This window comes from Melampsora larici-populina (genome assembly GCF_000204055.1).
Source record: "Melampsora larici-populina 98AG31 unplaced genomic scaffold MELLAscaffold_92, whole genome shotgun sequence".
Classification (NCBI taxonomy): domain Eukaryota; kingdom Fungi; phylum Basidiomycota; class Pucciniomycetes; order Pucciniales; family Melampsoraceae; genus Melampsora; species Melampsora laricis-populina.
The window spans coordinates 156,208-169,588 of NW_006768856.1; the positions used below are offsets into that span (position 1 = coordinate 156,208).

A 13,381-nucleotide genomic window follows, 5' to 3' on the forward strand; every position below is an offset into this window, starting at 1 on the left:
GAGACTAAAAGGATTGAAACCTCTGTACCCATGCCTGAGAATAGTAAGATCCAGGAGACCTCAGAACATCTAAGCACTAAGAAAAGTGTTAACTCCCTCCCTCCTATCACAAACAGTAAGGTTGAAGGACCTACCAAAAGACAAGACTCTTACAGTGTCGGAAGAACCGTTTCGTTAGTCGAGAAAGAGGAGTTAAGACATAAAAAAATAAAAGACGATCTTCCTGAGCCTGATAACTCAGTAATGAAGACAAAGAGCATTGAAGAAATACTCCGTGAAACGGAAAACAGGATTTCACCATTCCTTTTAGCCGGACCAGTCAATACTATGCCACAAAAAATGAGTCCTCTGTCCCCGGACAAAGAGTTTAGTCTTAACAATAAGTTCTCAGCATTAAAAATACACAGTGAGACAACTTCCCCAAAGTCACATATATCCGTTCCAGACAAGGAATTCAGGATACACGAAACGTTGAAAACCGTGCAATCTCATATAGAGACTAAGCTGGAAGAAACCATAAAGACACTGAATTCGAAGTGGGACAATAGCGTAGAACTCCTAAATGAGGAGATGAATATGAACTTTGAAGAGATTAGGCACAGTATCCTCCACACAAACAATAATATAGACATCAGTGCAATCGCGATAGTACTAGATGACCACCAGACGAACATGGAAAGCAATATGCAACTTCTACTACACTCGCACAAGGAACACAGCGAAGTTTACCTCAAACACCTGGGCGAATTGATGTGCGTGTTAGGAGAGAAGCTAGACTCAGCAGTTCAGAGAACAGAAAACATACACCGTAATGTAAACCGTCTGATATCACTGACAGAGCGTACACACAACCAAAACCATAGCGGTACCTACTCACATAGAGACCATATGCCAATAGCAAACGAGCCGGAAATACTGAGCAATAATCCATTTGCTCATGAATTCCCAGCGATGCAACAGCCGATGTTTAGGGGAGTAGATATTAACGCACCAACGCGCACAGCAATGGACAACCCAAAGTTGACCGTAGACGATAGAAGATCCAACGAGTCGGTGGGACAAGCCTTGGTTAAACAATTACAAAAGGATTATCCGCCTGTGAGGGACTGGCCTAAATTTAGTGGGGAAGACGAATATAACCATTTAGAATGGATCGAATGGATAGACAACACCCAGCAAGATACTGGCATGCCAGATTCGTCGATCACCTGCAAGTTAGCCATCATCATGACTCACTCGGCGAGAGCATGGTACACGAGTAAACGAACGACTGAAGGACCAAGCAGCTGGGCGAGGTGGAAAGAATTGATAAAGGACACATACGGTACCCCAGTATGGAAGAGGAAAATGTCCACAGCCTTCGACAGGGATACTTTCAGAGCAGAACACCGAGAGAAACCTCTCGCGTGGCTCCTACTGCAGAGGAGGCGAATGGTCGCAGCATGGCCGTTTCTGACGACCTCAGAGCAGATTGATAAGATTCTGAGTCTATGCCACGGCGATATAGAGCATGCGGTTCAATCGATAATCAAAGACCATTCAAACTACGAGATGTTTATGGCCATTTTCGAGGAGGTAGTTACCCACACATCCATCGGTAAGCATAAAACAAGTTATCCGAAGCGTTTCACTAATGAGGCGATAGCAACCTCTGAGTACAAGCAGAAGGATGATCGCAAAGAACAGAGCTCTAGAGACTATAGAGACAGGACTCCCGGCACGAACTATAAGCCTAGGGACAAACCCTTCTTTAAGAAGGATAGTGATTGAAGACCACGATTGGAGAAGAAAGCGGTTAACACTGTCGAACTAGACGATAGAGAGACTGATGTTGAAACCAGAATCGAGGACGAAGACCAGTCAGAAGCTGGGTCGGAAACGACAGACGATGAACAGGACATATGTATCGGTAACATCGAGATGACCAACCAAGTGCAAGGGAACGGTCAGGCAGACAAAGACTACAATACAGATTCTACAGGAAGTGTAATAGAAGGTGATAACCTATCGCTGGAGGAACTCGCACACAATCTACATATAGCAGAATTCGCACACGTAGAGAGCAACTATCCCCCTTTTATCGAAAGACTTGAAATGGGAACGATAGACCCAAGTTTAACACTCTCCATATCGATTAACGGCATCCTGGACTCACTGGTCCTAGATACGAACACCATAGAATCAATCATGCCACTATCACACTTGCAAATCTACTGCCCTTGATGGGAAACGGACATGACATCAGCCAACAAAGCAGAAGCGGCTAGAGGCATTAGAGGTAGAATTACCCTACCTATTAAATTAGAACACGTCACAAAGCCAGTCTTTTTAACGTCAGAATTCGTCATCGTGAATGACAACGAAAGGAAATACCCCAGTCTGGGATGCCGAGACTTGAACGAATTTAAGTTCATGATTTACCTCGGAACAGAGAGGTTCTGCGAAGTAAGAACGACATACAGAACCTTCAAATTTCCATTTGTGAATAAAAGGACGGACGAGTCAGAGATGCTTCCACAGGGGCAAGAAATATCTACGATAACCATGGAACCCAACAAAGAAATGGATATCGCAGAGCTACAGTCAAAAGCGTCAGTACCCCAGATATGGGAAGAGAACAAGGACACATCAAACCAAGTATCGGATGCAAGGCTCATGATGAGTCAACCAGAGAAAAGAAGAGCTCACACGATAGGACAGCACTGTATTACATCAGCGCTTATCAAAAACAAAGATAAAATAGATATCCTGCTAGACAGCGGAGCGGCATGCTCAGTTGTGGGAACCAAATATCTTGACAGATGCTACCCAGATTGGAGAGACGAGATGCTACCTCCCAGCAACATGACCTTTCGAGGATGTAGCAGCTCTTTGAAAGCAGTAGGCGTCATTGAATTGCCTATAGTCTTTCCACATAGGCTTGGTTCGATAAGAATCAGACTAGAATTCGTCATCATGGATAACGCAACCTCAAATTATTTTATATTAGGAGGAGAGTATCTGCGCTTGTACAGAATAGACATAGTACATAGCAAGGAGAAGTACTTTACCATAGGGAATGAGAACAAGAAAAAGAAGTTTCTGCTAGGTCCCAGTCACATCCAAAACGTGGAGAACATCACGCAGACCGAAGACAAATCCTTCGAGAAGGCATTTGGGGAATGTAACATTTCACCCAGGCTCAAATCTTCCGAAGCACATTCGCTAAAAGCGGTGATATCTAAATACCGCAAAGCTTTTGCCTTTGGAGACACACCAATAGGCACAGCCATAGGTCATCAGCTGAAAATCAAATTGACTATAGAAAAACCGTACCCACCAATCCTCAAAAAGCAAGCGTACCCGGCGAGCCCGCGTAGCAGGGATGAAATAGAAAAGCACATTGATGAGCTAACTAGATACAGTATCCTATGCAAAGTGGGAGCGGATGAGGAAGTCGATGTCACAACACCGGTCATCATTGCGTGGCATAACGGCAAATCTCGCATGTGCGGAGATTTTAGGGCACTAAATACGTTCACCACTCCGGACAGGTACCCCATGCCGAGAATTACCCATTGCCTAACAAATCTAGGTGCGGCACTATACATCACCACAATGGATATGATGAAGGGATTCCACCAAAATGAAGTAGAAGGGTTTAGCAGAAAATTCCTGCGCATTATCACACACAAAGGGATACACAAGTACCTGAAAATGCCGTTTGGAATCAAAGGCGCGCCCGCACATTTCCAGCGGATGATGGACTCCGTGTTTGCTGAGGAACTTAGCGAAGGATGGATGATTATATACATTGACGACATTATTGTATTCTCGAAAACATGGGAGGAGCATCTTCAAAGACTTACTACTGTTTTCGAGAAAATCATCAAACTAGGTATGACTATTTCACTACAAAAGTCGAACTTTGCCTTTCAGGAACTGAAAGCGCTGGGACATGTCGTTTGGGGCCTATGGATAGCTATAGATCAAAATAAAGTAGCAGCGGTGCTACAAAAACCTATCCCACAATCAGTGAAAGAGGTGCAATCGTTCCTTGGATTCGCTAACTACTATAGATCCCACTTAGAAGGATTTGCAAAAGTAAGTGGCCCATTGTACAAATTACTGCAAAAAGGAGTCACCTTCGAAATGACAAAAGAAAGGGTAGATTCTTGGAACAACCTTAAAAAGAAATTGACGGAGGCTCCTTTCTTAATACACCCAGCACTGCAGACATTATTCGGGTTCCCCAAGTGGGCAGGGAAAAATGATTGGGAGTATGATTTGTCATAAAATGGTCTATCACTCCACACCTGAGCCATAACACCCACACTACATATGTGTAGCAGGCTCAGTGAATATGTGGTTATCATGTACATACAGTTCTGCTCAGTTATCTGCTCATCAGGACAAGTTATTCATATGTAATACATGCTGTAACTTCTTTCAGATTGAAAAAAGCTTCCAAAAGATTGACTACATACACTGACTCAATGTTTTGGTGTGATCTCATCAACTCAACTGCATGTAACACACTTTCTGTTACTAAGACATAGCTTCAACAATATTGCCTGAGCAGCTACAGAATTATATGTAGTGAATTTTTGGGAAAAAAATTTCAAAGTCGAAAAAGTTACATGTGGTATAACATGTGATTTATTTATTCTGATGGGCAAAAAACTGAGCAGACCTGTATGTACATGATAGACAACTATTGACTTAGCTTGCTGCACATATGTAGTGTGGGTGAAATGGCCCAGGTGTGCAGTATTAGATTCTTTTATGAAAAACTGTACTATTAATCATTTTCCTCTGCCAAATTGGGGAAGTTGAATGATGTTTACAGTGCAGATTTCAAACTACCCTTCAAAGTGTACGTGGACGCGAGTTTTGATGGCCTAGGAGCTACCTTACAACAAGTACAAATAGTGGAAGACAAACCAACAGAAGGACTGATCAGCTGCATTTCACGACAACTGAAACAATCAGAACTAAACTACGGTGCTATGCAACTGGAAAACCTATGCCTAGTATGGGCTTTAGAAAAAGGAGCGCACTATTTGGCACCCGCTTTCGAAAATCCCCGACGCCCGCTTTTATCGGTACTTTCCCGCGCGTTCAAGCCAAATTTGGCCGCAGCCGCAGCAATTATGAGAAACCGGGCATTAGCCTGAAACCGGTTTGCCACATCTCACCTCTCTCACTCAGCATTCCTCCTAACTTGAAGACGACGTACCAATATCAAATCGGACCACGGTTTGTCAGACTAATGAATCTTTTAAGAAAGTCACTCCTACAGATCTTGAACAACCGGTGATGCAACCTTCTCATCTCCAATTCTGAGGATGAAAATCTATTGAACCAAACATTTATCTTTTTCGAACTCCTATTTTGACTGATTACAGTTGAAGTTGTATCTTATGACTGTCTTATCATTATCATATTCAACCTCATCATATTTCAATCGATCCCGAGTCAAATGATTGTTGTGAATGTCTCTTATTTTTTATTCTGGTTGATCTTGATTAGAATGATTGTTTGAACTTGTATCTTTTTGGCCTTGGTTGTTTCTGAGTACACCAGTCATTCATTTTATTTGAACTTTTATGACTGTTAACCACCTCACGATTACATTGCAATCGGGGTCTTTGAAAAAGCAAATTAAGAAATTGGATTTCAAAAACTATCGACAATGAGCTAGAACTATGGGCAAGTATGCTTGTCATAAACCATGGTCTAACTCGGCATGTGTATACGATTAAAAACCGGGTTGAAACCGGGCTACGGAAAGATGTAAAATTTGAAAACCGGGCATTGTGTTTTCAAAACCGGGCGTCGTGTTTCCAAAACCGGGCGTCGTGTTTTCAAAACCGGGCGCCAAATAGTGCGATCCTTAGAAAAATTCCATTATTACCTGGACGGATCCTTTTTCGAAGTAATAACAGACTGCACAGCACTCAAATCACTCCTTAACATGAAAACACCAAATAGGCACATGCTAAGATGGCAAATAGCCATCCAGGAGTATCGATCCTGCATGACAATCACGCATCGCGAGGGTAGAAAACACGAAAACGCAGACGCGCTGAGTCGTATGGCATTAGCTAATAATAGCGATAACCCAGCATGGGATCCAGAAGATAGTAACCGGGACCTTCCAATCATGGGCATTAGCATATCGGATATGTCCAAGGAATTTTTTGAGCAAATAAAGGAGGATTGCTTATCAGAACCTAACACAGTTAAATTACTAGAGTTACTCAAACAAGACTGTAAAGCGCTGAACCTCTCATCCACCTTAGAGGGACTGTGGAAAAAATCCTTTGACGAAGGAAGATTCACGCTCCTCAGTGGGATCCTCTACCATCGAGAAAAACACGCATGTGTGATGGTGATCACAACAGCCGAAATGAAAACGAGTATTCTTAAAATATGTCACGACGACCCAATGTCAGGTCATCTATCATTGGACAGGACACTGGACCAAGTTAAGCAGACGGCGTGGTGGCCACAATGGCGCACAACGACAGAAGATTACACCAGTACATGTGACAGGTGCCAAAAGGCGAATAAAGCAACAGGAAAACAATTTGGTTTGATGCAAAAAATTGAAGAACCCAAAATCCCCTGGGATACAATAAACATGGACTTTGTGTCCGGGTTACCTCCGGGAGGCCACGATAATGTAGATTGCGTGTTAGTAGTCGTCGACAGGTTCTCAAAGAGATGTAGATTCCTGCTGTGCCACAAGGACGCAACAGCTATGGACATAGCATTACTCTTTTGGGAAAGGATCATAACCGACTCAGGACTTCCAAGGGTAATCATCAGCGACAGAGACCCCAAGTTTACGTCAGAATTCTGGCGAAGCCTGCATAAACTGTGCGGAACCTCCCTGGCCATGTCTACCGCATACCACCCACAAACAGATGGGCTAGCGGAACGAGCAATTGGTAATCTATCTGAACTCATCAGAAGATATTGCGCGTATGGCCTGGAATTCAAAGACAAGGATGGGTATACCCACGATTGGAAAAGCTTGTTACCCGCTTTAGAGATTGCTTTTAATTCAAGCGTTCATAGCACCACAGGTAAAACACCTTTCGAAGTGGAAAGGGGCTATAACGTCAGAACGCCGAGAACTTTGATCCAGAGGGGAGATTCAACCTTCCACCCGACGGCGGTAAGCTTTAACAATATGCTTAGCAAGGCAAGAAAACACGCAATGGAATGCATAAGAGCCGCCGCAGAATACAACAAACAACGGTGGGACAAATCACACAGAGAGCCAGAATTTCAAGTAGGAGACCTAGTTCTCATATTGACAATCAATTTCACCAACTTGAAAGGCCCCAGGAAAATGATCGATGCATTTGTAGGTCCATACGTCGTTCAAGCTCTCCACGGCAAGAATGCGGTGGAAGTTATACTAACAGGAAGCATTGCCAGGAAACACCCGGTCTTCCCAGTCTCCCTGCTCAAAAAATACAAGAAATCAGACGCAGCAGAATTCCCTAATAGGCAGATCCCGCCAGAAGAAGACCTACCAGTGCACGACGAGCCAATCGGTGCTATTAAAAAGATTATCAATGAAAAAATGGTACGCATCCAGGGAAAAGAGACACGTCTCTACCTCGCAAGAATCAAGGGCGGTAACGCAGACGAAGATAAATGGTTAGAAGTTAAAGATATCCCAAATTCGACAGCATTGTTAAGAAAATTCAGAGCGGAGAAGAGATCCCTCTGAACCATTGAGTCACGGTTCAGGGTACGTCTCCTTGTGGTTGGGGAATGTCAGCCTCCGAGCTCAGGCTAGCTGAAGCCAAAGAGACTACAACTTAAATAAAAACTAATAAATAGATAAAATTAAAATATATATATTTCTCCTTTCATCATACTACATCGTGTGTCTAGTTTCAAAGACAACAAATACTTGAAAACAAAACTATGAGGACCTAAGTCAAAGGTAACAACAAAAATCCTCACAAGACACCTTGTGTCTAGTTCCAAGAGGAACAATCCTGAGAAACCAAGATTAACACTCCTAGAGGTAAAACTAAAAGGAACCCACTAAGAAGATACCATACGAGGCCAGCTTGAGGATCAGAACACAGTAACGCAACCCGAAGGACAAAACGAAACGAATTTAGCGTTTCAGGCTTGAGCTCAACCACGAGTTGACCAAGCAAGGATTTACTGAGTTCCCAATCTGGCCAAACCACGGGTTAGCCAGATGCGGGCCGTAGAGAACAAGACTTCGTAACCTATCTGAGAACACAAGTCAGCCAGCCACCTGTGAAAAGGCATATAAAGAGAGATGGTCTCCTGAGTTCGAAAGGAGGACACTCATCTACGACGACCAGAAGCAACTATAAGCTTTTTTCTCGCAGTCCAGCCATACTTCCTAAAAAAGGTATATCTCCACTCACTATAAAAGCCCACACCTTGTCTGTCCAGACGTGTCACGTTGACGTGAGCAGACGGAACAATTTTTATGATCCCTAGAAGCGCTTTTGCAGGTGTTCACATTTGGTTCTTGCCACCAGTGCCTTTGTTGTTCATGTATGTAGTAGCGGTTGACGTGGAGAAGCTTTTGTGCAGAGAGAGCCAGTAGATACATGATTCGAATCTTGAGGAAGAATCTTGAGAACCAGCTGTAAACTCTGTGTAATAACGTCTTTTTATCCCTTGTTGATCACTAGGAGTGTACGATCACATCCACCTCTTCAACCAACAATCAACCCTTATTGTCTCACTGTTTGTTGCTCAACGGACCTTTACTATCACACCAATTTGTTGACTTTTTCCACTTATTGTATTGTTCATTTTGGTTTTTGGTTTCTTTCTGAGGCCATCATATTATCCAACAGCCAACTTGTTATAAGAAATGGCGGGTTCTGGGACTCAAGAAGAACCCCAAAATACTTCAGATGAACGTAACAAAAGAAGAAAACGCAACGACGATGAAACCAATGACAAGCCTGACCTCACAGACGAAGAGGAATCTGATGCAGGTAAGCTATGGCAAGTGTTTCTGGCTCAAATTTTATCCACTTGCTGACACATCTTATCTCATTTTGAAATATGGTGTCAGATGAAGGTCTAAGTTTTGAGGAAAAGGTTGCGCGGAGAAAAAAGAAAGAAGCCCTCAGGAAGAAACAAAAAGCCAAACGAGTGCAAACTGCAATGGTGAGCAACCTCGCTGCTGGCAGTACAATTCCTTCAGCAGCCACCAGTCTATCGCGAGCCTTGCACGAATGGATTCGATTTATGATGGGTATCGTGAGAAAATCAAAATCGATCAAGGATAGTGATTTGCCACCTTCTCCATCCAATGAAGAGCGAAAGCAGTGGATGGATCGGAAGGAAGAACGTGAAGCTACAATAACAAAGGCGATCAATAGGGCCTTGCGTAGATACAATGCAAAACAGCTCAAAAAGAATCCAGACTTCAAAGCTAATCCTACTCAGCTCCTTACCGTCGAAAAAGATGCTGCTGCAGAAGAAATGTTATCCAACCCCATGAAAGCTGTTAAGTTTACCTCGACATTGTCTTTCGTTTCTCGAGTTAAATATACACACTTGTGGGGTAAAAAGTGTGAAGGGGCACTTGCGTTAGCTGGGTTTCCTCGATGCACCTTTGACTGGGAGGCTGGCTACGATACTCCTTGGAATTCAACCATGTCATCAATCTTGATTCAACAATGGATGAAGTGTTACAAAGGCAATGGTGTAAGAGGTTTTGGAATCTCGGCGTCCGATAACACACCTGAGAATCAGGATGAGGTTGTGCGACGATGGTTCTTAAACCAGCGAGGCAACTACCGGGAACAACTTCGGGTGCAAGAATTGCTCCAAACTCCAGCCGGAGAACTGCAGGTGCAGACCAACAAGGCTGATGCAAAGATCAAGGCAAGCAAAAAACGTGCGCATAGCAAGGTGAGTGACTTATATGAATATGTAACCTTATTTAAAACTATATACTGACATGTTTTTGAGGGCGGAATAGATCCATGCTGCTCGTTTGGCATTTGTTGAAGAAGTTTTCGACTCAAAATCTCCTGAGGCTGAAATAATTTCCTATATAGAGGTACATTCTGAGGACGAGGTCAAAGACAATGGCACACGCGAAAGGACTCGAAAGCCATGGCGAAGTGCTCAACTCGATGCCTTCATAGAGATGATCGATAAGTGTATGGACAAGATTGAGGTCATACCAAAAAAAATTAAGGCCGCTAAACACACCGTTGACCGAGGGGCTTATTCTCCAAATGTCGATACAGACAGCCGTCCACCAAAAGGCTTCCAACGTTCTCTAGTGTCTCCAACTTGGTTAAATGAGGCAAATAGACTCACAGTGTCGAGATTAGAACTTTGCACAACCGACAAATGTAGAATGGAAAGAACTTTACAACAGATGATGAGAATGATGCAAAGTGTGGCTGAGTCAAGCTCAGCAGCAGGGCCTTCAGGAACGGCGGCGTCTTGAAAAGTCTTGGGTCACTGTTGGTTACAAGGCAAGTTTTTGGGATATTTGAATGTGTGATTCAAAAGTTGATAGATACTGATCTTGTATCTCACTCTCAGCATTGATTTACTGGTAGTAAACATTTCATTGGTAGTTCTTATTCAGAATTGCCGGTGTTTAAAATGGAGGCTTCAAGATATGAAATGAGATTCAGGCTATGAAAACTTGGCCTTTTTTTGATTCAACAGAAGTATCTATGTGTTTGCTATATTTTCTTCTTCATGTGTGCAAATTAGTTCTTGCTTTATTTTTTTCCGTGTTGGAATTGGTCTTCTATACATGAATGGTAGTATCCAATCAGACGGAGTCAGTTTCAATGGGTGGTGTCTGCTCAAAAGTTTTCAATGTCTTGGTTTTTGCTCAATACGTGTATCTTTCTTACTTGATATTGTAGAATAGTATGAATGAGTTGGAATCAGATTTTCACTTCTCGTTTTAACAAGATATATAACAAATTGGTTGTTGAAGAATGTATTTGATGTTTGGGTGTAGAATATATGAGCGTTGAAGGTAAGATACAATATAAGCTTCTTTGAATAATTTCCTACGCGTACGGAAGTACTAAAAGGAAAAAATTCAAATGAGGCTTGAGGGTAGGATACGATATAAGCTTCTTTGAATAGTTTCCTAAGTGTATGGAAGTACTAAAGGAAATGATCCAGAAGAGCGAGGAGGTTTAAAGTTAGGTGGGCAACAAGTGGGAAGTTTGGATATTTATATGCGAAAGATCTCATCAAAATTGGGTTATATGATCCTCAAATAAAGGGCTACGCTAGAGCCGAGACCACTTGACTCCAAAGGGTCTTGTTATCAAACAACTAGGCCCTTGCGACAATAAGAAGAGTTCCTTAATCGTCGCATGGGCCAGTAGGCTGTGAGATATCTGATTACACCTAGGCCCTTGCAACGATAGGGAAAGTCCCTTAAACGTTGCAAGGGCCTGGAATGGATCGCTATAAGAGCTTTGATCACAAACAGGCCCTTGCGACGGTAAGGAGAGTCGCATCCTTAATACAGTCGATTGGCGGGATGAATTGCTTGAGGAGTGGAGTTTTCCGGGTCCTGAAGCACCCCATACCCTTGATGCACATACGCGAGACTCCAATTGAGCTATGAGTTAGATTGTGCGAGGTAAAGCATGTCTTCATCGAGATCAGGATGAACTTGGAAGAAACGGGTAGTGTTGAGCCAAGACACGTTCAACAATGCAGAGTTTAGCAAACAACTCTGCTGTGGGGATGTACTGGTGGGGCACTGACATACATCCATACCCTCTGCGAGGGCAGTTGAGCTTCTGTAGGTCGATAATAACATCCAAGAAACAAGAATTTATTGTGGTTGTCATTGGGTCCAATCAACTATTTCAAGCCTACACAAATCATTGTGAACATCAAGAATCCAACTTTCTGATAATGTGATATTCAAAGGTAAGCATGTGTTGATATATTGGCTGATGTGGTTGGGTTTTCTGACGTAGAGCTACTATGACAGTGTCCTGTCTTAAGAACATCATCGATGGCCTACTTCGATGCTAATCATGTCCAATGTCAATGTGTTGCTCTCGGTTGCCATCAAGAAACTTTTGAATTCGACCAAGAACTTCATATCGGAGTCCTGTTCTATCGTACAAACTACCCACGCCATTTTGAAGCGCTTCAGCTTGCAGAGTCTCAAGTGAATCATGAGCTGGAACAAGAGTCTCAATTGGTTTCACATCTAGAACACGGGGTAGCTTTAGATTTATTGTCATCCAGAGCCGATGGTCCTCCAAAAAGAGGTCGCTCACCTACCCCAGAAGCAGAAGACCAACCCTCACAATCGACTTCAGCACTGACAAATCGGCCTAAAAAGATACTTCGTAGAGATTCTCCTCTTTTGGAAGACATGGACCTAGTCACCACTCTAGAAACCTCTCGCTTTGTAATCCCTCAAAAATTTATTCTTGACATCCAATGTATTCAAGTCATAGTACATATTTTATCAGACTTTCTTGAAAACAAGAAAAGTCATTGTAGCTGCCGCCGGTCTCTCAAATTTGAACGTACAAGGATGAAGCAATTAAACTTGAATGAAGATTGTACTGAAAGCTGGAAGGAGATACCACACACAATCATCAAGGCTCTCAAGATGTTCCATCTTGAAATTAACATCATAGATACTGTTTCTTGTTCAGTGTGCTTTGCACTTCAAGATTCCATACCTCCAGCGAGCTCAACAATCTCAGAAATGATGCTTCAGTGTAGAAATTCACGATTCCCCTCGAAAACTTCTGCTGACAATCGGATCATCTGTCAGACACCTCTCTACAAAACCCCTAGCAAGATCTCAAATGCAAACTCGAAAAGAAAGCCTCGGAGAATCTTCCATCATCAATCACTAATTGAATGGCTTGCTACTATGCTCAATTTCTCTATTTTTGAAAAGGCCATAGAGGCTTCACTAGAAAGCAACCAAAAAAATCCTAAAGGTGTCTACAAGGATGTCTGGGATGGAAAACAATGGAATATGTTTCAAGATGTCAAAGGGAAACTGTTTACTCGAAAGCCAGGTAATATTGTATTTGGCTTGTATTGTGATTGGTTTAATCCGTTTGGAAAGAGGGCAGCCAAGCATCATTCTGCGGGAATTGTTCTTCTTATTTGCTTAAGCTTACCACCAGATATACGTTACAAAGCTGAATACACTTTCCTATACGGAATCATACCTGGTCCAAAGGAGCCGGACTATAATAATGTTCACCACCCATTTCAACCACTGACTGACGAGCTTCTAACACTTTGGCACGGCGTTCATTTCACTTCAACTGCTGGCCATCCTCAAGGAAGACTTATACGAGCAGCTATGTGGCCTCTAATTGCTGATTCACCTGCA

General features: G+C 42.8%; 1 protein-coding gene across 1 annotated transcript; it reads left to right on the plus strand.

Annotated features, from left to right (window-relative positions):
* Nucleotides 1-8,869: 8,869 nt before the first annotated feature.
* MELLADRAFT_96069 (uncharacterized protein) lies at nt 8,870-10,471 on the plus strand (the record flags this gene model as incomplete). The annotated part of the gene is made up of 3 exons (XM_007418437.1): nt 8,870-8,996; nt 9,077-9,921; nt 9,992-10,471. 3 exons carry the CDS (start codon nt 8,870-8,872, stop codon nt 10,469-10,471), a joined length of 1,452 nt encoding a protein of 483 aa, XP_007418499.1.
* Between the last annotated feature and the right edge of the window lie 2,910 nt (nt 10,472-13,381).